The following is a 22966-nucleotide window of genomic DNA, read 5'->3' on the forward strand; positions in this document are numbered from 1 at the left end:
TTTCCGTATCAATAAATTCCTAGTACCAGTTATCCCCCGCCGCGTTTACCCTGTGATCTAATTTGATGACACTCTCCCAGGGAATGCTAAAATCTGCCTCCCAGTGTATTAAAAGGGCTTATTGAGGAGTATCTGGATAATTTTCCTGACCATATTGTCGTTTTTGCAGACGCCTCCCAGCAAAATGAAAAGGCAGCCCTTGGCATTTACTCAATGGCTCTCGATTGGAGTTATTCATTTCGGGCCCCAGACTATACCCCTATTTTTGGCGCCGATTTTCTGGCCATTGAGGTGGCCTTAATCAGGATTCTCTGCGATATCTCTCAGGTTATTATACTTTCAGGCAGCCTTTCCGTCTTGACAGCACTCGAAAAATCGAGGGATACTCCTATGAGCCGTTCCCTTCGGTTTTTTTCTTCCGTCGAATATTACAGACGTTCGTTTTCACTAGGTCCCTGGGCACTGTGGCATTGTCTCTAATGAGAGGGCTGATTTTTTAGCTTAGTCCGGCCTTGGGGGACCTATTTTCCCATTTGTACCCAATACTGTCTTCTTGACTGCAGCACGCTTCCAACGGCTCCAGCGCCTCCGCTACTAAGCCATGAGCCTCTCCTTGCTGTAGCGGATTTTCAACACCTGGCATTTCCTTGGAGTGTGAGGATGTGCACTTCGAGGAAATGTGAGGTGCCCATGACCCTCTTGCGTTGCAGAATACCGCGACTAAACCTCTATTTATGCCGATCAGGGTTATCGCTGACCAACCTTTGTGAGTCTTGTGGCGAAATAGAGTCAATAGATCACTTTTTCCTCTTTTGCCGGCGGCTCGCTTCACTCCGTAGAACATACTTGGAGATCCCCCTCACTCGACTGGGGCTCCATCTATTTATTTCGATACTACTCTCCTTTGGGGCAAGCGCCAAGGGATATGCCTTGAAACCGGTGTGCGATTTTATTCACGGGCATCAGGTCGATTCTTGTGCTAAAATGTGAATTACACGGCTTTTTCATTTGCTTTTTTGTTCACCTTTTTTCTCCAAATTTGCGCCTTCTTCACAAAATTATCCAATTATTCCACTCCTTACCCATGTGGGCATTTGTATCAACAATGTACGCTGGCCAATCCCCCACTGTGGGTACGTGCCATTCAGCCAGAGGCCATCATCATCATCATCCAGCCTATAGTAAACTAGAACTATCCTAGTGGCGTGAACGGAAGGGCGCGGGCGTGCCGTTTGGCGTAGAAACCACCAGGTGGCGCCACTGCAACTTTTTCTAGCGGCGTCGTCACTGTAGCTTGTGTGTGTTTGGTTTTGGGTTTTTGGGGGAAAGGAAATGGCGCAGTATCTGTCTCATATATCGTTGGACACCTGAACCGCGCCGTAAGGTAAGGGATAAAGGAGGGAGTGAAAGAAGAAAGGAAGAATGAGGTGCCGTAGTGGAGGACTCCGGAATAATTTCGACCACCTGGGGATCTTTAACGTGCACTGACATCGCACAGCACACGGGCGCCTTAGCGTTTTTCCTCCATAAAGACGCAGCCGCCGCAGTCGGGTTCGAACCCGGGAACTCCGGATCAGTAGTCGAGCGCCCTAACCACTGAGCCACCGCGGCAGGGCTTGTGTGTGTTTCTCCGAGTCGTTGTTACAGTGTGGTTCACTAATACGCCTGTAGTCAATAAACATGCATGTCATTTGCTTCAACTAGCTTCAACGTAACTTCATAGGCACCTTTTTTCCCCCGCCGTGACACTTTGAGCATTTCGGCGATGATGAAAAACCGCGTCGTCGTATACCGTCTGCTAGCGAGAAAGGGCGTCGGGCAATGAGAGAGGCTCACGGATTTGACGGCGGATGTTAGTTGTCTAGATGCATCTTTTATCAGGCTGATATTGTTTACCTGCGATTATATTTTGGTACCACGGGGTTTAACGTCCTAAAGCAACTCAGACTATTAGGGACGCCGTAGCGGAGGACTCCGGAATTTTCGATCACCCGGGTTCTATAACGTGCATTGACATCGCACAGTACACGGGCCTCTATCATATCGCCTCCATCAAAATGCGATCGGCGCGGCCGGTATCGAACCGGTGTCTTTTGGGTCAGCATCCCAGCACCATAACCACCGGACCACCGCGGCGAATTAATTATAGAGAACTACACCCCTCATTCATCTGTCCGCGCGCCTACGTGTGATCTAGTCTTACGGAAATCAGTTTTTTTCTGAGACGGCTAAGCGGCCTCAGAAACGCATTTTCAGAAAATATTACCCATGACTGAAAATATTTCCACCCCAATTTTCGGAAAATTCTACTTGCAGTGTATGCATGACATAAGCCAGGTTGATAATACACGAGAGGCGAGCATTATACTTTTATTGGCAAGTGCGGACATGTAAAAGAAAAACTGAAGAAAATATTGGTTCAATGGCAGGCACATTATTGGCGTAAGCAGCCTAAATTAGGTTACATAGAAATTTCATCCGTGAAAACAAGGCTGGCCTTGCAGCTACCCTAACAGGGTGCTTCGCAAATCTAAGTGCATCGACTCATTTTCAGGTACTTAGAAGCTTGACGCTTCCGGTTGTTGCTGCTATTGATGCTTTTCATAAAAAAAAGTGAAGGCGGGTTGTTATGTAAAAAAGCAGTGAGTTCGGCTGCAACATTCTCGCAGTGGTCTGGGCAGCCAAGTCTGAGCTCTGTTTTTGCCTTAACCACATCTACAATATCAATTATACTGTCTGCATGTAGTTCTAGGAGGCTAAAACATGTTGTGAACGCATTTTCTAGGTGAGCTACAAATTTGTACAGGGCGGCAGCGGGATACAGAAGACCACCATTGTCTTTCATGCGAGTGAACTGGGCTAGGTTTAAGTTCCCAGCCGCCTCTTTGGTCAACAAAAGCAAATTGAGGCAGCTCTCACAGTTTGTCTTCAGGACGCATTTCCTGGCCACATAACCGGCTATATAAAATATTAGCCGGCTGTCACTTGATGGCACAGTGCAAGTGGAATGACCTGGGGGTAATTTCGGGAGCACTGCATTTGCTACATCTATGTTTCCTGCATCTAGCAGTTTATCAACAAGTTCCTGCCTGCCACTATGGGAGCTTTGCTGGCCAGCATCTGCATCCAAAAGGGAACTGAGGATGCCAGGCTCGCAGTTTCCCGTGGAAACAGAGTGCGCAAGGTTGTTGAATGTAAGGCAGTTCACAGTAACTATGAATTGCTGTGGTGTTGAGTGGGTATTGCACCCTGAAGACTGGCGCACAATTCCAAAAAGATATTCAACTAGATCCTGGCTTAGCCTACTGGTCATCAGGTAGTTGAAGCCTGCACGTTCTGTTAAGTACTCCAACAGTGACAGCACACTAGACAGTGCAACACGTAGTCCTGTAGCTGTGGACTGGCTTAAAAAGCCCTCCTTTCCATTAGTGTGTTTTTCCCATGCACTCAGGAGCAACAAAAATGAGCGAAGCTTTTCAACAGATGGAGAATTAGGACGCAGAGCCTCGGTAGTGAAGCGAGATGTCATCACATGGATCAGATCATGGATGGTCCTGAAACAGAGATAAGTTGCTTAGCACAAATCAGGAAACAATACACAACAACGAGACTGTCTTATGGTCGTTACGATGGAAAAGTTTTCAGCAGCAAAGAAATAAGTTTTGCTACTCACTCAAAAAAATGGAGAGTAGCCGAAATGTTCCCGCAGGTCTCTTCAATCTCAGCCCTGTGCAGCTGCAGCCCCTTAACGACTTTGTCACTGAAGAGTTGAAAGGCTAGAGACACCCTCTGAACCTCAAAACTGTTGGGATTTGTGTGGCTAGATGTGATCCCGTACAGGGCTTGTAATGCAACATTTTTGCCATCAAGAGCAATGGCTCTGCGGACACTTTTCAGCGACACCTGAAATGTAAAAAAATATGTTACATAGTTGTTCTCTTCCTAGTAAAATATAATGTGGTTCAACCTGTGTACAGCACTTACGCGACCCTCTGGCAGCAGGTAGTCGGAGGCCAGCAAGCCATTGCGTAGGCACTTTATCAAGTGAGGGAAGTCCGACAGAAAATAGAGCCGACGTTCTGGATCCATGGGATGTTGTGCACCACACTTCGTGCTTGTTGAAGATGCGCGGACGCCCATCATATTCCACATCTTCCTATTCCAGGTGGCTCCGTCAGACGTGATAAAGTCGACTTTCAAACCTGCCTTTTCTGACAAAATCACAGCTTCCAGCATTATTTTTGTGAGTAGAGCTCCTTTTATGTTTCATTTCGTGGCAAATGCTGCGAGCACTTGAGTCCACTTGCCAACAAATGGGATAAACATAACAACCATCCCATGGTCACAGACAGTGTGTTTATCTTCTTCTAATGTAAAAGGGCCAAGATCTACAAAACCTTCGATGTGACCCGTAGTAGTGACCGACAAGTGTTCAGACAACTTCATTTTGTCTACAATGAGACCTCCATGTCTCCTGAACTCATCCATTGAGCTAGTCTTTTTGCTCAGCACGTCAAGTACTTTCATGTTGAAACCAAAGCCTGTCTTGTATGACTTTAGGTACTTCCTCAGAGTTGTTTTGCTGGGGATGGCAAGTATTTTTTCTTTTCTAAGGTGCTCATACAGTGCGGGGCTCTTCATTTTCATCATCAGACACTCAAGCACCCACTCATTTGAATACCTCATGCCATGGGTAGTTTTACGTTGCGAAGCTTTAAAAACATGATGCACTGCCTCACGCTGTTTGGCTGGAAGGCTTGCTATTCTCTCATTAAAGTCGTCTGCGGAAATCCTTGCATTTTTGGCCTCCATTGCTGCCAGCTGATCCTGCATGGCTGATGCACGGTTTCGAAGTCGTGCTGCCTTTTGTTTTTCCAGTTTTAGTTGCTTAGCAGTAACTTTTTTTTAGATACATAAAGCCTCGGTTTTGAGGTACGCGACTTTCTACTAAGAAGGCACTTTCGTGTGGACTTGCACTCTTCACAAACTGCACCTAAAAAAAAAAAACTCTGTGTACATGTATATGTATGACTTACATGTGAAATATTGGAACAGAGATGCCAAAAGCAATAAAGGTTGCAATGTACAAATTACCTTGTGAGGAAACCTTTCCCAGGCACCTTGTGCTGAAGACAAAACCTCCAAATGTGGCTGCTGCAGACCGTAGCTTCGGTGTTAGAATGTGCGACATGCCCCTAAACTCCACACTTGTCATGGCCCCTCTGCAGGTAGTGCTGGCATCAGCTTCTCGCAGAACACGATTCGCGGCAGTGAGTGAATCAATAGTGAAGTCTCCACACAAGGCACCCCAAAGAAACATTTGCGCAGACACTTTGTCCTCATATGCGCAGAACAGCACGGATTTCTCGTGAAGAATTTCAAGTTTGGTGTCTCTTCGTATCGATGTTGTTGCGAAGAGCACGCTGGCGTCACTGTTGCAATTTAGCCGGCACCAGATTTTTGAGGGAAGCATCACTCCTCGAAGCATGTTAACTCTGAAGGGCTCGCACTCGGTGGGGCCTGCAGCTTCATTTAGAGCGTTCAGCTCGGAAATCGAAACATCTGTTAAAGGCTGACGTAGCGCTTCCTGCGCGACATCTGCACTTTCATTCTGTGCGTCCTGTCATAGCTTCTTGCTGGGCACCGAAACGCTTCCTGTTGCTGGCCTTCTTTCTGGCCTCTGTTTCGCTCTTCGGACAGAAAGGTAAGACGGACAGTCAGGCAGGAGGGTAGGCACCGCACCATGTGCCAGTGACGACTTCCCCGTGGAGCCATTTATGATGTGTATGTAGTCCCGCAATATGCACTCGGGCTCAAAGTGGCGCTCACAGACCGCTGAAGACTCAGTGAAAGGTTTGTCATCTCTTCGCAGATTGCGCTCCCACTTCTTTTTAAGTTCGTCGTCCGTGGGAGCAGCGAACAAAGACGCCTTAGGAGCTCCTGGATAACCGCTCCGACAGCCCGGAGCAAAGCAATGGGAGTCCGTCTTCCTTTTCGGCATCGTGCCTCTCTGTAGTGCCTTTATAGCACGAACTTCACAAAAGCAAGACGATTTTTCTCCGGATCACTCACAGTTTACAGCTCGAGGAGCCACGCAGAAACGTAGAACGCAGATAAAACACTTCGGTTCAGCCAGTTCAGCGCCCGGAGAGCCGTTCCGCATGTGAGAAGCAGCACGGCAGTGGCAACGCGGGGCTAGGATGGATGGATGGATGGATGGATACGGCTGAACCCTTTACATCGGGCGGTGTCTCAAGCCACCTAGCCATGTCTTGTGAAATTTTACTCCTGTCTTGCTTTTAGCCACCAATCAGATAACCTTCGCTTGGTTACTTCTAACCTCTTAAAATCCACTTTCCCTTCACTATCCCTAAACCCCAATGCCTTGGGTAAGTCAGCCCCGCTGCCTTCCACTGTAGGGTGAAGCCCTTTACAGAAAAGTATCAAGTGTTCAGCTGTTTCCTCCTCCTCTCCGCACGCAATGCACAAAGTGTCTATCTCCTGGTACCTGACTCTATGCGTCTTAGTCCGCAAAACTCCAGTCCTGGCCTCAAACAACAAAGAACTTCTCCTACAATTATCATAGATATTTTCTTTGACATTTTCCTGTTTAAAGGTCCGGTATGTTTCCAGTGCCGATTTCGTCAGCATCCCTGTTTTCCACAAAGCTCTCTCTGTTCCTTTAACCTTTTTCTTAACCGATAATTGCTGATTTGCCCCCTTACTGCTGTCCAGGTATTTGCTTGTCAATTTTCTAGTTCGCTTTCTCCATTTCGTGTCAACATTCTTTATATACAGGTATCTGAAAACTTTCCTAGCCCACCGCTTTTCCTCCATCCTTCTCAATCGTTCCTCAAATGCTATCTTACTGCTAGCCTCTCTGCTCTCGAAAGACGCCCATCCCATATCACCCTGTACCCCCTGATTTGGTGTATTGCCATGTGCTCCCAAAGCTAACCTCCCTACTCCCCGTTGCCTAATTTCCAGCCTTGCTCGAACATCTGGCCTCATACACAGGACCGCATTCCCGAATGTCAGGCTAGGGGCCATCACCCCTTTCCAGATCCCTCTTACCACCTCATACCTATTGTAACTCCACAGTGCCCTATTTTTCATGACAGCTGCATTCCTACTAGCTTTATTCATTACATATTTTTCATGCTCTGTCAGATACTCAACACTGTTATTTATCCACACCCCAAGATACTTGTACTCATTCACTACTTTTAGCACGAACTCCTGTATTCTATGCTCGCCGCCCTCTTCATTAAATATCATGACTGCAGATTTTTCCTTACTATACTTGAAGCCTAATCTATCTCCCTCTGTACTGCATATGTCTAACAACTTCTGCAGGTCTTCCTTGTTGTCAGCCATTATCACTATATCGTCCGAATATATTAGTCCCGGTAATGTCTGTTTAATCAATTCGCCTTGCTTGAAAAAAGATAGGTTGAAGCCTAGTCCGCTCCCTCTAGCTTGGCCTCCAAACCTTGCAGGTACAACATGAACAACAAAGGGGACAGAGGACATCCTTGTCTAAGCCCCCGCTGTATCTCTACAGGCCCTGATATATTTTTCCCCATTTTATGAGCACTCTGTTACCTCTATATATATCTGTTAAAAGATTAATTACTCCATTTACCACATCCAATGTGCCCAATATGTCCCACAAATGCTCCTGAGTAACGTTGTCATAGGCTCCCCTAATATCCAGAAAAAGGCGCAGTAGCGCCCCTTGCGGCGAGGAGAGGCGTTTTGCCTCAGCCGCTGCGCTGCCGCGCGCCTCCGTTCGCGCCATTAGATAGGTATTATAGTTCACTATAATCCAGCCGTAGTCTCCCGCGTGTGAAGCGAGTTTACTAACCACTACGCTACGGAGTGCGCGGGTTCTGCCGCATCTAAAAAGGCACCTAGAGAAGGATAACGTTCGCAGCGATCCTAGCGGAAATTACCCTAATTTTGCCTCAATTTTGCTGCGACACACTATCCTCCAGTTCACTCTTGTTTTTTTTTTTTTTTTGCAGCCTGCTCGTCGTGGCGTCGTGGTGTTTCTGCTCCAGCAGTTCACGAGAACGCGATTTCAACCGCGTTTTTCGAGGTACCGTAGCCAACTGAAGTGTTTTTAGTGTGCATATATAACTGGAAAAGTGCGCAGGTTCGTTCGATGCTCTCCAAGTACCGTATATGACTTATCAAGGCAGAAACAGCCGCTCTGCCGAATGCGTTTCTTTGTTCTGGTTCGGTTTATGGGGGTTTAACGTCCCAAAGGGACTCAGGCTATGAGATACGCCGTAGTGAAGGGCTCCGGGAATTTCGACACCTGGGGTTTTTTAACGTGCACTGACATCGCACAGTACACGGGCCTCTAGAATTTCGCCTCCATCGAAATTCGACCGCCGCGGCCGGGATCGATCCCGCGTCTTTCGGGCCCGCAGACGAGCGCCATAACCACTCAGCCACCGCGGCGTCTTCGTTCGTCTTCGTTTCTCTGTTCATTGTTCTATAATTGGCAGAAAGGGCGGCGCTCGCTCACATTGTAAAGATTTGAAGTCAGAAAGCACGGGCGATGTTATTATGTGCGCGTGTTCATGCGCCAGAATGTATTTGCAATGTAGCAATCGTTGTCCTGAAGTCGGTGTTAGTGGAAAAGACGAGCGTTGCCGTGATGTGGAGACTGTAGAGCTGCTCAGCACTACCGCGCACCTGCCTCGAATGGTAAGCAATCCTATTTCATGCATGCTGGTTCCCATTTTACAAAGGATATGTTATGGAAGAGCGGTCTCAGGGCTTGCCTTTTCCAAGTACCGAAGTGCCAAGATCTGCAGTGCGACAGGCTGCTCTTGTATCCTAGGTAGAGAAGCAGTGCTGAACAGAATTCGCCGAGAATCATTGTGCACACAGCTGTTTTTGTTTTGACGAAACGAGTGCTGCAGAGTACTGCCGAATGCTGCTTAAGAGCTCTACTATGCGTGTTCTGTCAAATTTAAGGCCGTTTAACGCGATTTCATCAAATTTCTTTCCCTACGACTTATTCGTGTGTAGTAATTTTTGCAGCTGTGCGTAGGGACTGTGCCGTATCTCTGTGTAAAATGCATTGCGTAAGCATTAGAGATGGGTCGCTCAGGAGCGAGCGGGATCTTTTGAGCCGCTCTTTTTAAAGAGCGAGTGAGCCGTGGCTCAGTAAAAGTGAGCAGCGGTTCTTTTAGGGGACCGGTTCTCTCTAGGCCTCTTGCAGTGGAGTTTGAGGTATAGTAGCGGCGCCTGGTGGTGGCAAAAAAAGTTGGTTGGGTAGTACTATGGTCCCTACAGGCGCCCTAGTAGTACTGAGCCCTGGCTGTGGCGAAGCACATTTCTAGCCAGCGGTTTGCGTCGATTCGCACTCTTTTCTGCCCTGTTGATAGCGCGAAGAGAATCATCACTTGTAAAGACCATGCGGCGAGCCAGCAGTAGGCTTGTTTTCGAAAGCGGAAGCTCCGTGTAGCGCGGAACGAAATGAGCCAGCAGACGGAAACGACATCGGTCTGCCCGAGAGACCCGCCTAGCCTCGAAAAAGCGTCACCGTCGTTACTGCTGCGTCGTGGGCTGCCATGAGCAAGAAGGTCTAGATCCCAACATCAGATTTTACCGTTTTCCTTCAAGGCTGCACGAAGCAGACCACTGGGCGCGCTGGATAATTGCAGTTCGACGCACCGGGTGAGCGAAATTTTGCGCAACGTTGGCTGCTTCGCCTGCCTTGAGGTTTGCTTGATTATCTGCATTGCTGAAATTCAGTCTTTTGCACATGCACGGTTTCAAAGGCGAGTGGGCCGTTTTTTTTTGGGGGGGGGATGAGGGGGAGGGGGATGCTACTACGTGGATGGAAACATCGGCCGCTGTGGCCGTTGCGCTCTGTACAACTTTCAGTGGGATGCTTCTCGGTGACTCCTGCTTTTCGTCTGCTGTGATTAGGAGTAAACTTCAATAGCTTTTTTTTTTTCTGGTCTTTCCAAACAAACGTTTAGATGGCAGAAAAGAGGCCAAAAGCAGAGTTCCTGCACTGCTGGGAGCAACATTCCAGACATGCAAACTGTGTCCGAGGAAACCTTCGAGGAAAAAAACAATGATGTAAGTTGAAAATTTTTCTATGCAGCACACCTCGTCTTCATGGTGTGTAATTATTGCGTTTCTGAGCATTATTACTTCCTTTACATTGCAAACCTGCAACTATGATGTCTTTACATTTTAGAACCTTTCACTTACCATGCAGCCATCACCCCACATAAAGCAACAGAGGCCTGCACAGTGCTTTGACTGTACTGGAGCTCTTGCTGACCAGATGAAAGCCAACATACGTGGATGACCTACCCTGGCATCAACTCAAGATTTATTTATTTATTTGGTACGCTAAATGTGCCTTGCGGCATAAAACATGATGTCATTAACAAACGATAAGACGTTACAGAAAGGCATGAAGTCCGGTTATGTATAAAAAGTCACATAATCTTCAGGCATAAATGTTTTTCGTTATCCACAAGTGGAAATCGGATTCATTGTTTGAGGACAGGCCTGCCTCTTGAACGCGAGCGCGCACCAGCGAAGTTCCTGGGCATGTCCGTACAAGGTGGTGGACAGTGGTGTCAGAAGCGGGTGTGTCGCAGTGAGGGCATTTTTCCGGCACAGAAATCTTCTCACTTTGCCGCTGGTGCCGAACTGTGGGCGTAAGGGCCACTCCGACGCGGAGCCGCCTCAGAGAGACCTCTTCCATCCGTGATAGGTTAGGAGGAAGGAGGTGGGTACACAAGGGAATAAGAGCACGTGTACGCCGCCTGAGGGAAGCTGAAGATGGTAAATGTGTCAGAAGTGGATCTGGTGGCAAAGAGGCAGGGGGAGTTTGTCGAACGTCCTTTAAACGAGATATCATGTCAGATGCGATGCTATCGAGATCTGTGCGTGCTTGAACCCAGTGTAGTATGAATATAGGGACCGGGTAAGACTTGCAAGCAGCATGTATGGCCTGGGAAGCAAGAAGGGTACCACGGACTTGCTTTAGGTGCACCTGGCTATAAGGAGGGTCGTCAGGTAAAGCTGCTATAGCATTTAAAATCGCTTGCAGCTCCAAGGGAAGAGATGATGAATTGTCAGTACAGTAGGTCTGGTGGCTGTAGAGTTGAGGGTGTGTCGGGCTTATAAAAGCAGTTGATCCCCCATTGGGGTTAGGGCGACATCTGTGTAAAGAATGCAGCCATCATGTTGCGCAGAAAATGCTGATAGTACCGGAGGAGAATAGAACCCCGATTTATTATGACGAGCTGGCTTGTTGATGTAATGTGACAGTAGTCTCATGGAGGTGGTTGAGGCTCGAATATTGGACGAAGAGAAACTTTCCGGGCTCTGTTGGTTTGTCGCTGGGTAATTAAATCTTCCGGTGTGTTAGCTGCGCATACTCCTGCAGCAGACAAATAGGAGTTGCTCGGGGTAGGCCATTAATGACTCGCATGGCTTCGTGGTTGAGTGCTTCAAGTGTAGACCATTGTCGTTTCGTAAGTTGCTGAAACTGAGCCTGATATAAGAGCCGAGGTTGAAAGACAGCACGAACAAGGCGACGAGCTGTATCTGAGCGGGCACCTCCCGAGCGATTGGCTATTCTGCGGATGAGGACAAGTGTGTTTATAGCACTCTTGTGCATAGCTGACAACCAGGCCGTTCCTTGGGGTTCTTGGGGTTCTTAATGTGCACTGACATCGCACAGTGCACTAGTACCTAGCATTTTGCCTCCATCAAAATGCGACTGCCGTGGCCAGGGTCGGACCCGCGTCTTTCCGGTCAGCAGCCGAGTACCATAACCACTGAGCCACCGCGGCGGGGCCCCAGTTTGGCGAGATTGTTTTCAGATATAGCAGTGGGTACGAGGAAAGCTGTTTGAGTGCTTCATTCCTGATCTTATTTGTGATTAATTCAACAGTGCGAACCGTGTAGCTAGCTCAGCCAAGATCGCCTTCTGATGTAACATTGAGCACGAGAAAAGCTGCTTCAGTGTTCCATTCTTGATCTTATTTGCTGTGATTAACTCTAGTGCTTCATTCCTGATCTTATTTGTGATTAATTCAACAGTGCGAACCGTGTAGCTAGCTCAGCCAAGATCGCCTTTTGATGTAACATTGAGCATGAGAAAAGCTGCTTCAGTGTTCCATTCTTGATCTTATTTGCTGTGATTAAAGGGGTATTCACACGGGGGATGGAATCCCTCCCGAACTGACGGCGGCTGCGTACACGTCACGCCTTCGAGGGTGCTCGCGGCGACGCAGTTTCCGGTTTTGGTCCGGCGGCCGCCGCCGACGGGGGAGGGGACCGTTCGCTCGGCCGCTACGTTCAGTCCCCGCGTCCCCGGGAGATAAGGCGGCACTTGGCAGGGCGCGCGTTGGGGTCGCTGTGAGTGGCGCTCCGCTGTCGACGGAGGTGTATTACTTCTTGCCGTGGATTTTGCGCACGTTGGACGAAGAGGAATGCGTGCACTAATAAAAACATTTTTGAAGTCCAATATTTATGAACTGGTTAGAGCAAGATGCGTTTTGTGGCATACGTCGTCTTTGTGTTTGTCTGCATCTTCTCAGAGTTTCTTCTCTTCTATCTTTCACGCATCTCTTTTTTTCGTCTAATTTTTCCCCCCTCGACTGTCGGCATTTTCCCTCCTCAGATCAGCACAGCCCCGCTCCTTGAGCATGGTAAACCCAGATGGCGGCTTTTGTTGTAAAAAAAATAATAATAATAATCCGGTGTCTGATGCGTTCCAGCATCCACAAGAAAACTTCATGCGGCACACGAAGCAGTTTCTGGTATTCATTCGTCCGGGTCATCTTCACGGAGCGTGTTATACAGACTGTGCTGCACACCAAGGGACTTTTCTTGCATCCATGGCTTCACCCAGCACCGCCGCTTTTTCTTGAAAAGATCGTCGTCATCCTCGGTTTCAAGTAGAGCCGCCAACAACACGTACTTGCGCCTTTTTGCGACGTCCATTTCCTGCTCTGGATCCTCTAGCGCCAGAAAGTTCGACGTGTATTCAGCTCCGGTGCTGGGAACTGTCTGTTTGTTTCCCTTTTTCGGTTTCTTTTCCCTCTGATCTCCCTTCAATCTTTATTATTTTTTTTTAGCCTTCGCTGTCTTCAAAGAACAGCAAAACCGGCCGTCCGGCCCTTTCTTTAACCCCTCCCACGCCTCCCGGCCGCTTCGCGCGTCTAGATCCCCCGCGGCGGCTCCCCGCTGCCCGTGTGAATACTAAATTTGGGAGCGGGGGAGGGGTTTGGCCGGCCGGTGACGTAGCGCGCCTCGTCTCCCCGTCCCTCCGCGCCGAGGTCCCCCGTGTGAATACCGCTTAACTCAGCGGTGTGTGTGTCGTATGCTTGGCTTGATGCTCACTGCATTGAGATATAGCAGTGGGTACGAGAAAAGCTGTTTGAGTGTTTCATTCCTGATCTTTTTTGCTGTGATTAACTTAAGACTGCATACTGTGTAGCTGTCTCACCTAAGGTCACCTTCCTATGTAGCAGTGAGCACAAGAAAACCTGCTTCAGTGTTCCGTTCTTGATGTCATTTGCTGTGATTAACTCAGTGGTGTGTGTGTCATATGCCTGCCTTGGTGCTCACTGCATTCAGATATAGTAGTGGGTACAAAGAAACGTCTTTGATCGCTTCATGCCTGATCTTATTTGCTGTGATCATTACATGTTAAAATGGGCAAATTTAATGTAATTTTAAATGAGTTTAGTTTGCCTCATGAAGCACCACATTGACTGTGTGGTGCTATGTGGGGAAGAAAAGTGTGTATTGCCACCCTGCCCTGCGTTAATGTACATCGGGAACTCAAGGACAGCATTCAGCCCAGTAGCAGAAAATGCAATGTTTGTACACATCCGCACATAATCCACATTCCATGCCTCGAGCAGTGCACAGAATAGTTTTTATAGCACAGATTACTAAGCGGGCCGTATATACGCATACTTGATTGCCTATGATTAAAAAAGGCATCAGTTTTCATGCTCTAGTTTTGATATGTTCCCCTGATGTGTTAAGCTTGTAAAATACTACAAGAGGGTATAGCCTGCCCTCCAAGTACACTGTTGTGACATATGGTGTTGCAGGACGTGAAACAGTGGCATACTGCTTCACAGTGTTCAGACGTTGACAGCAAAAAAAATTTTTTTATTAGGTAGTAATGGCACACGTTGACTGACAATGCTGCGATATGAGTGCATGGCAAATTTAACGGGCACCCACATACACAAGCTTCCTTGTGTTACTTCGCAGAATGTGTGTGCATACAGATAAGCTTCTAATCCAAGCACCAGACTACAGGTGCCACTTGTGATGTGAAGCCTTTCTCACATGCCTATATTATCCTCTACAAATCAACTTATAAAAAGGGTCCCTGGAAATCTAAAGTAAAGCCTGCCTCCTTCCTGATAACTTAAAATTTGCCTTGAGTCAAGACGAAGACCCCAGGGCAGTATTGGGGAGCTTAAAATGGATTGCTTAATTTGCACCTGCATCTTCGTCATGTTCAAGGTACCGCTGACCCACCTAACCTTTGCTGAAAGCATGTCGCCTTCTACCCACTGTACTGGAGTCTGCTTGATCAAAATTATGTGCAGTGCCCTTGTCCTCTGCATCATGTTGATCTTTCAAGCTCTGTAATTTAAAATAATACAGCAACACCATGTCATTCGAAAGTTACTCAGTCTGTCTCGGCCAGTGTATGCAGCCAGTGAACACATAGAGAAGGTGTGGACACTAACAACAGTATGTCGGTGAATACTGGTGCCACAAGGTTGAAAACTGCATGTAGTGTAGTGTGCCAATCGTTGCCGTATTCCGCTACCGGCATGCACCAGCGCTACGTTGTGCCTAAGAATGAAGACGTGGCCCGCTCTCTTAACGCTGATTGTGTGCCACATGATCCATCATAGCGGCTCAGTCTCTCAGAGTCCCCAGAATAAATGCATCCCTACTTAGCACAGATGCCTCGTAGTGCTAATTGTGGCTGATTATTGTTGACCATGGTCTATATACTCTATTACATACACAGATGCAGTCTGCACCCATCTGCTTAACAAAACTGCTATTCCTATTCCTGTGCTGCCCAAAAAGGGAATCCATGCTGTGAAAAGTTGGTCTACAATATGCGAGGGATAAAAACTGCGATAGTCAGACACAACTTAAGAAAAGAGTGGAATTTGCCCTCAAAGGACCCCCACCAGCCAATGGTGTCGACTGATTTTCACCACACCGTGGTTAACTTGATTAAGCCGTTGTTAATTGCCTTTTATCTTCCACTCCCTGCGATGCTACTCCTTGGTATCTTTTGGCCTCTAATACCAGGTTTCAGTAACACGTGCAAATCTGCATGACAGCCATGTTGTTCTTTTTAGCCTTGGTGAAGCAGCGTATTTGCTCCCATACAAAAATCCTAAATCATTTGAAAAGTGTCAGCCGAAGAAGAGAAAACTGACAAAGGAACCAGTGCGTGTTCACAGAAAATAAAAGTTTGAACTACTGCACCTAAATTCAGGCAGCTTCCTAAGACATTGTGCACAGCTACCCTGGAAGTTGTCACCAATTTACTGAGAGAACTCTCGTGTTTGATCAGCAGTTTGTAATATTTTGTACTAAACAAGAATTTCTTGTAGACAGAAGTAAAATTTGCCAAGAAGCCCCAAAACAAATTTAATGCGGGATGAATGTGACTTCATGCATGACATACATGAGCAATGTTTTTAATATTACGTTTTTCTCTGAAACATTTTTGTTTCCTGGAAAAAATTCACGTCATGCATGGTATCCAGAGCAATGTTTTCGCTTGACGGTTTTGCATGCAGTTGCAAAATCACTAAAATTTTGGCAGATGTTAATTACAATTTGTGATGAGAATTGTGCATCCCTGCCATGCTTTTTGGTGAATAAGTGAGTGTGTGTCTGCTTTTGTTCGAGTCATTTGCAAACAGTCCTGCAGTGCACTCTTCACACAACAGCTTGGTGTCCAGCGTGACACTCAGTGCTGCTCATGATGGTGAATGCTGTAATACGCCTTCATAGGATACATTTGTGAATGTGGCCGTACCAACACCATATTTTTATAGAGCAGTGAGAATGGCAGAAATGCTGAAGGATGCCCTTCTTTACCTAAAAGGCTGTATTTAGTTTCATAGCACGTGTTCTTGCAGATGGCCCTACCAGCAACAGCTTCTTGTTTACAATTCGGAGAGCTACTCAGATGACAAACGCAGGGCAGGTAGCTCCTGTAAACGCACTGCTATGGAGCACATCTCACATCCAGAAGATTTGGTGTGGTGCATAATGTGCATGCTGTGGTACTGTAGACTTCCAGTAATACATTTTATTGCTTGACATGCATTGTTGCAGCTGTCTATACTAATGAAATGTACTTGTTGAAATGCTAACGCGTAGTGTCACAGAAGCACGCTTCACTTGTGATGGCACAGCTGAAACGATGGAAGTGAATTTTTCGGCATTTAATAATCATCTGAAAACCTTTTCTTTGAATAAAACTATGTACTTCAACAAATCCAAAGTACATGTCTATTCTTGTTTCATTCATGAAGTACTCCTTCTCTGAAGTAACAAATTAGCGTCTGCCTACCACACAGTAAACAAAAGTGAGAAAAAAACACCAATTCAGTTAACACATTATTTAACGGTGTTATCTTAGAACATTACCAAGTCGCGCAAGAGTCAAAATCCAAGTCTCGAAACTAACTGGCAGTTTGTGTGCATTCACGGTCAAAAGGTGCAAAAATTTTGTTTCGTCTTATTGGCACTTCTTGATAACGTACACATTTAGGAAACCAAGCAAATGGAAATAAGCAAAGCTGGATCACGCAGTGCACGAATACTCTTCCACTCGGCACAGCCTTCAGACAAATAGCTCGGTATATGCTGCAAAAGGGTATGCAGTGCTTGACGCTTCGTTTACATTTTTCTCCGTGCATTTCATCTCTCTGTGAGTTTACCGTTGTGCGCTACTGACCAGCCGAATATCAAACACTTACGGGTACGTCCACCAACAGATAAGAACCAGCAGTTACCATCAGCTGTCGTGCTTCCTGGTGTGACAAGAACAGCATGGGCATCAACATATTTTTACTAAGACCGGAGGTATGAAACGGGAGCCCAAACCACACGCACACTCACGCTTAGAAATTCACGCACAAGAAAACATCCTTGAGGTGGGGGATTGCCACCGCTGTATGGCACACAACATTTTGAATCACCGACGAACGACGCAAATATCACTAAACAGCAGCGGTCTCCTGATGGCACGCTGAGTGTTGACAAAATGCCAGAGTAATCGTTTTTACCTCGCATACAAACATACAAATAACACTTTTCACCAAATTCCATCTTGGATATGAGTACAGAGCAATAATGTCAGATCACGTGCGCATCTAGCTGGCGACACTGATGGACGGACGAGGCAGCCATTTTGGTAAAAGTCTGCGAGCACCGTGAGCATGGAATAACTTTTTTTCTCTCTCTTCCGATGAGAGACACACATTTGCAGCCGATGCCACTGGCTGGAGGGTGGTTCTTTGAGGGCTGTTGGCCTTTTTTTGACCTGTATCCGACTATAATCATGCTTATTGTTTCATTGCCGAGATAATTATGTCTATATGTATTGTTGTTACTGCCATAACGTTACTTGCTCGCTCGTTTCGCTCCACAGCAAATCTTAGTTCAGATGCAGAGAACTTAAGCAAAGTGTGTACTAACATATTTGATCACGCAAGTGGTTAGCAGTGTATTAGAAGCTACACGTGTGAATTAACTGCTTGCACAAATGTAAAGAGGCAATCACACTTGTCTAGAGGGCTTGTGCGACTGTGCGAAGGAAATAAAGTGGAATTTTAAAGTACTCGCTTAAACTGATACTTGTCTCGAGTGCAGCCAAATTGACAAGTCAACCACACAAGCATGGGTGCCTTGGCCCTATAACAGCAGCTGCGATAACATTTCAATTTATTCGGTTCGCAACATACCACTCAGGTGGTCTGAACCAGTTTGATCGACTCAATACTCTTTTCACATAATTCTGAGCCAATGTGACGACTCTGGAATCTGTTGCCATGTGCTCATAGTTTCCATTCCACTGCAAGCCACCAGTGGAATAAATATAAGCAGCTAAGGAATCTTAAACGAGGTACTTAATGAAGAAGTTAAAGTAAAAATGTTCGAGCCTGGGGATTGCTTTCGGCAAACAATGCTCATCACGCTCAACAACAATTGTTACAGTTTGCTTGGAGGTATAAACAAAAAAACACTGTGTTATGTTCGTTCCATACATGGCAATTTGCATTTGTGTATAGTACTGATGGCGCTTTCTGACTGCCAAGTGACCATTTCTGTACACAATGTACTTATGAAACTTATTTCCTTGGTATGGTCAATAAGTATGTCATCTTTCCTGGAGTATTGACACTTTTTTTAAGAGCGTAAGTGCCCGGAGGCAACATATAGTGAATTAGTGCCAGCAGTTAGAGTGGGCAGTGGCAGGAACATCAGGTTGCAGTGGTTACATGTTTGATTGCTTTTTTGCTGTTATAGAGTAACGAGTTTAGCTTTCATGCACTTGGCAAGTTTCAAGAAGAAAAAAAAAGTTCCTTCCTAGTACAGCGCTACTGAATGTTGCACCATAAAGGTGTACCACCCAAAGAAAAAAATAGTATGATATGTATCGAACTGAAAATTACGGCAGCCATTGTAACTCCCATACATAATTTTCTAACATTACAGACCTTCATGTGCAGCTTACCACTTACTTGCAAAACAGGCACTCCTACTTATTGCTCGAACTGTGCCCTGGCTACAGCTTCAATCTTTCGTCCTAAGGAAATTAAGGAATTTGCACTATAATGTTCTTTCAGGTGTAAAATCAGCTCACTACAGTTTACATGCTTCATTCATTTTACCATGCATAACAGCATTCCCAAAGAAAGGCTTCCTGTGCATAATCTGCTCGTTAAGAGCATCCAGTGGTAGTCTTCTTGCGACAACAGAATGGGCGATTGAACTTGACAGCCGTATCCCGCGTTCATAGTGCCACTGTGCAAACAGTAGCCGTGAAGTACTTTTCTATTTGCTGCATTCTAATTATGTTTAAAAATGTCACAATGCAGTAAACTGAAAAAAAAAACAGAGTTGATATCACAGCTTATTTATCTTTGTAGTCAGCCTGCAGGACTTCTAACAGCAATCTCCTCGGCATCCTCTTAAGAGCACAGCACTTTAGAAAAAAAGACGCTTTCTTTTTCAGTCATTTCTGTGGTTAGGTTGCATCGTGAGATGGTCAGCACTGTAGGTGTCTGAGAGGTTGCTGCATGCCACAGGCATGCCAGCCTCCCATTGTACCATATCTCGTAGGTGTGACAGTTGAGATTTTTGCATGGCTGCTTCATTACTGATTGAAAGCTCCCTGTTCTCATGTTTTTCTGAGGCACTAATTGAAGCTATTTTTTGCATATCATTGTGAGGACAGGCTATTTCGCAAAAATGTTCATAAGTGCAGGATGGGGGAACCTGGTCAGGACATGTGCCCCCAATGAATGTCTTCTTTGGGCCTGCGACATGAGTAGTTGCAATATAATAAACTAAAGTTCATGTCAACAGAATACGTGCAGGCACAAGTTTCATGTATTAAAGCAGCAGGCGCCCAAAGAGAAATGGTAACTTATGACCTAACAGTTCTTCAATCGATTCCCTGGCATGTTCGGCTTTTGTGAAGGACGTCCCCAGGTTTGTGGAACTTCTGTACATGATGCCGGCTGGAAGCCATTCACCCACAGCACCACAGCAGCAGCCTGCTTGCATTTGCCCAGGCCAGCCTTGCATGTGCATTTACTAGCGATTATGGCACGCTGAGGTGAAAGCTGAAATGCATATGTAGCGAACAGCAGCACATACAAGCGCAAAATGAGAATTCATGCTTCCTACAACACAACTTTGCTAGCACGTCCCTACATATGCAGTTGTTCTACAGCAAATCAGCAACAAGTAGCTTCGTAAGCACCAAAAAGTTGGGAATGCATAACACAGCTAGCAGCAAAAAGTGAGATGCATGGCATAATTCCCAGATCGTGTCAACGGAATGCGCAACATAGCCAACAACAAAAGGTAAGGTATTCATAGCATAATTTACAGATCATGCCAAGGGAATGTAGAACACAGCAAGTAGCAAACGTAAGAGAAGCACAGCATATAATTACAGGTGATGTCCACATATCTCACTTCAGAAAATCACTATTAAACTGCAGATAGACACAACAGTAGGCATGGCTGGTGATTTACAATTCGAGACCCGGCCACAACAACCAACTGGCACGAAATGGTGAAGCGGTCAGGTGTGTGTACGGCTGGGCTGATTCGGTGCGAATTTACTATTCCGCTGCGAGCAGCACACCCTGGAGGGTTATATGGGATGAGACGGCAACACAGCATGATGACAGCACACCGATGTTCGGGAGTTGTTATTAAAAGCTACATCCAGCAAGCAGCGCACGAGCTCGCGCTGGGGCGCGATTCGCACGTACGTTACTGTGCGTTCATATGCACTGCATCAGTTATCATTTGTGGAAGGTACAAATGGTCGCAACTACACGCATGGCTACTTGTTTACCTGCCACAACAAATGTACAAATGGTCACAACTACATGCATGGCTACTTGTTTACCTGCAACAACAAGGATTGCTGGAGGTCCGCCGTTTAGCGGCATGCTGAAAGACCACTACCGGCACGGCGCGTACCGTTGCGAGTTTGAGCAGTTCCGTATACAAGTTGTCTGTTCATGACTGCTTCGAATTCGTTTATTAGAATCCCTTCTTCCAATAAATGTTTTGGTGTGCCTGAATCTGGTATCACACAAACCTCACCTGAAGTTCAACTTCGTACACAACTCGCTTCACTTGCAGTTGACAGAATGGCATAATTTTTTGCCTTTGCGCAGCGTGCCACCCCTGAAAAAATCTTCGGCATTCGCTGCAGGCCGTGGCACAACACAAGCGAAAGTGGCGGGTCCATACTGTAAAATGTGGTTTCGGAAGCAGACGACTGAGCTTGCTACTACCCAGCGCAGTGCGGAGGGCGCTCTTTCGCACCATTTTAGCAGCGCCCCCTGGGAAATGCAGGAGGCCTCTATTTCAATGAGTTGTAGTGAGCCATGATAAACAGTTCCGTCAGAGCCGGGTCTTCTGCCGGGTGCGATTTGCGTGCCATCTATTAGCAGTGCAAGGAAGCAACTGCATTCCCTCTCTTCCTCTGAAGAGCCGCAACCAGCCCCTAAGTCCCTTGGATGTGTACCGCACGTGCAGGAGTCACTGTCCGCTTGACAGCATCACTGTGACGGCCGAAGGCTCCGAGCTTTATTAAGCGCGCACATCCACCAGCGCACCGAAAAAGCAAGCGTGGCGCACACTATGAGCACGTCTCACTGAAGTGAGCCGTTTTGCCCATCTCAAGTAAGCGTGATGTATGAGATAAATTTTTAATTTTGTCTGCTGCACAGGCGCTGACTGCTGGTCGTTTTATGCATCAGGCCTCTTTGCAATTTGTTGACGCTGCCATCTATTTTGGTTTTTGGTTGTTCTAGAACGGCGCCAAGATTAAGGAATCCTGTGCTGTTCAAGCTAGGTATATTTAGCTTGCTTTTTCATGTTCTTAAAAGTTCATTGTTTGGCCAGAGTGAGCTAATTGATAAATTTTGGCACTCTGTAATCATGATGGTATTAAAGGGATGTCTGCAGGAGAAACATTCCCATCCACATGAGAGCCCACAGCTTTCACTTTGTTGCAACTGGGAAATATTCATGAGCAGTATGGAAGCAAAGGTGCATTTAAGTTTTTCAGCAAGCTTTTTTTATGTCGTATGTTAGGTTCTCTTTTGGCCCACTTTCCTGTCTTTTCTTCCTCAAGCGGCTTCAGAAAACAGGGTACATAGCCTAACCATGCCCTCATTTATTTGTAAATCCTTGCTAGTTCGTAGTCAGCACAGGATTATTGCAAACAAGTTTGTGTGTCGTTGAACATAGTTTTCTGAAACCCTGCATTAAATGAATAAGTGCCAAATATGTGGATGATTTTTTTACATTTCTATCATATTCAAGAAGAAACTTTTACAATACCTTGTGCTCGGCGCATGATGGCCTCAGTTCCTCAGATGCCTATGTGCCATAAAACACAGCAACAACAAAAGGCAAAGAAGCTGATAAAAATGTTTCAGAGATGAAAAAAATGTAAGGCATGTCAGCAAAAAAATTCTTGAGGCATATTCAGCCATCTGTTGCGAGGTGATTATTTCTAAAAGTTTAATTGGAACAATTTTTGTTTTAAGCGAGAAATAAATTTGAAGTTTGTGTCCCTGCGTGCAATCCCAGCATTGCTCGCTGCACGGTGCTCCAGGTGGATGCTCCTCATATTTGGGTTTTGAAAGGTCCACTGCCATGTTCATTGACATTTTGTCACTTTCAACTCTAGCATGATGTAAGTCCAGCATGCGCCATTGAGAGAGAGATAAAGGCTTGATATGATGAAACTTGCATCTTCCTCTTAATGGTAGTGCTCTTGTAAACTGCGTAGTGAGTTCACCTCCGTTTTCTTCAATCATTTCTTGGAGCACCCAGAGGGCTACAACACAATTGATAGGTTTGTTCACCCATGTAAACAACTCATAGAGCAGTATTTGACCTTTGTATGGCCTGTGAACACTTTCTGTTGCTGCAAAGAGCCTCACAGTTCCTCCAGTGCAGTCACAAGCATTCTTCGCATGTGACGTGGTGAAAAAGTCCATTCCACTGAAAAATTGAAGTCATTTTCATGGTAGTAGAGCTTTTTAACTGATTCGAAATGACCAGCACAGAAACAGACGGGGACACGAGAAGAAAAAACACTGATGTCCCCGTCTGTTCCCGCACTGGTCATTTC

General features: G+C 46.2%; 1 protein-coding gene across 1 annotated transcript in view; it reads left to right on the forward strand.

Annotated features, from left to right (window-relative positions):
* Positions 1 to 22966, forward strand: part of LOC144102633 (uncharacterized) — a 70458-nt gene that overhangs the window by 38839 nt on the left and 8653 nt on the right. Inside the window, exons 4-5 of the mRNA XM_077635853.1 lie at positions 8028 to 8101; positions 10005 to 10107. Of these exons, the coding sequence (XP_077491979.1) occupies positions 8028 to 8101; positions 10005 to 10107 (177 nt within the window). The remainder of the gene's footprint in view (positions 1 to 8027; positions 8102 to 10004; positions 10108 to 22966) is intronic.

This window comes from Amblyomma americanum, chromosome 8 (genome assembly GCF_052857255.1).
Source record: "Amblyomma americanum isolate KBUSLIRL-KWMA chromosome 8, ASM5285725v1, whole genome shotgun sequence".
NCBI classification, from domain to species: domain Eukaryota; kingdom Metazoa; phylum Arthropoda; class Arachnida; order Ixodida; family Ixodidae; genus Amblyomma; species Amblyomma americanum.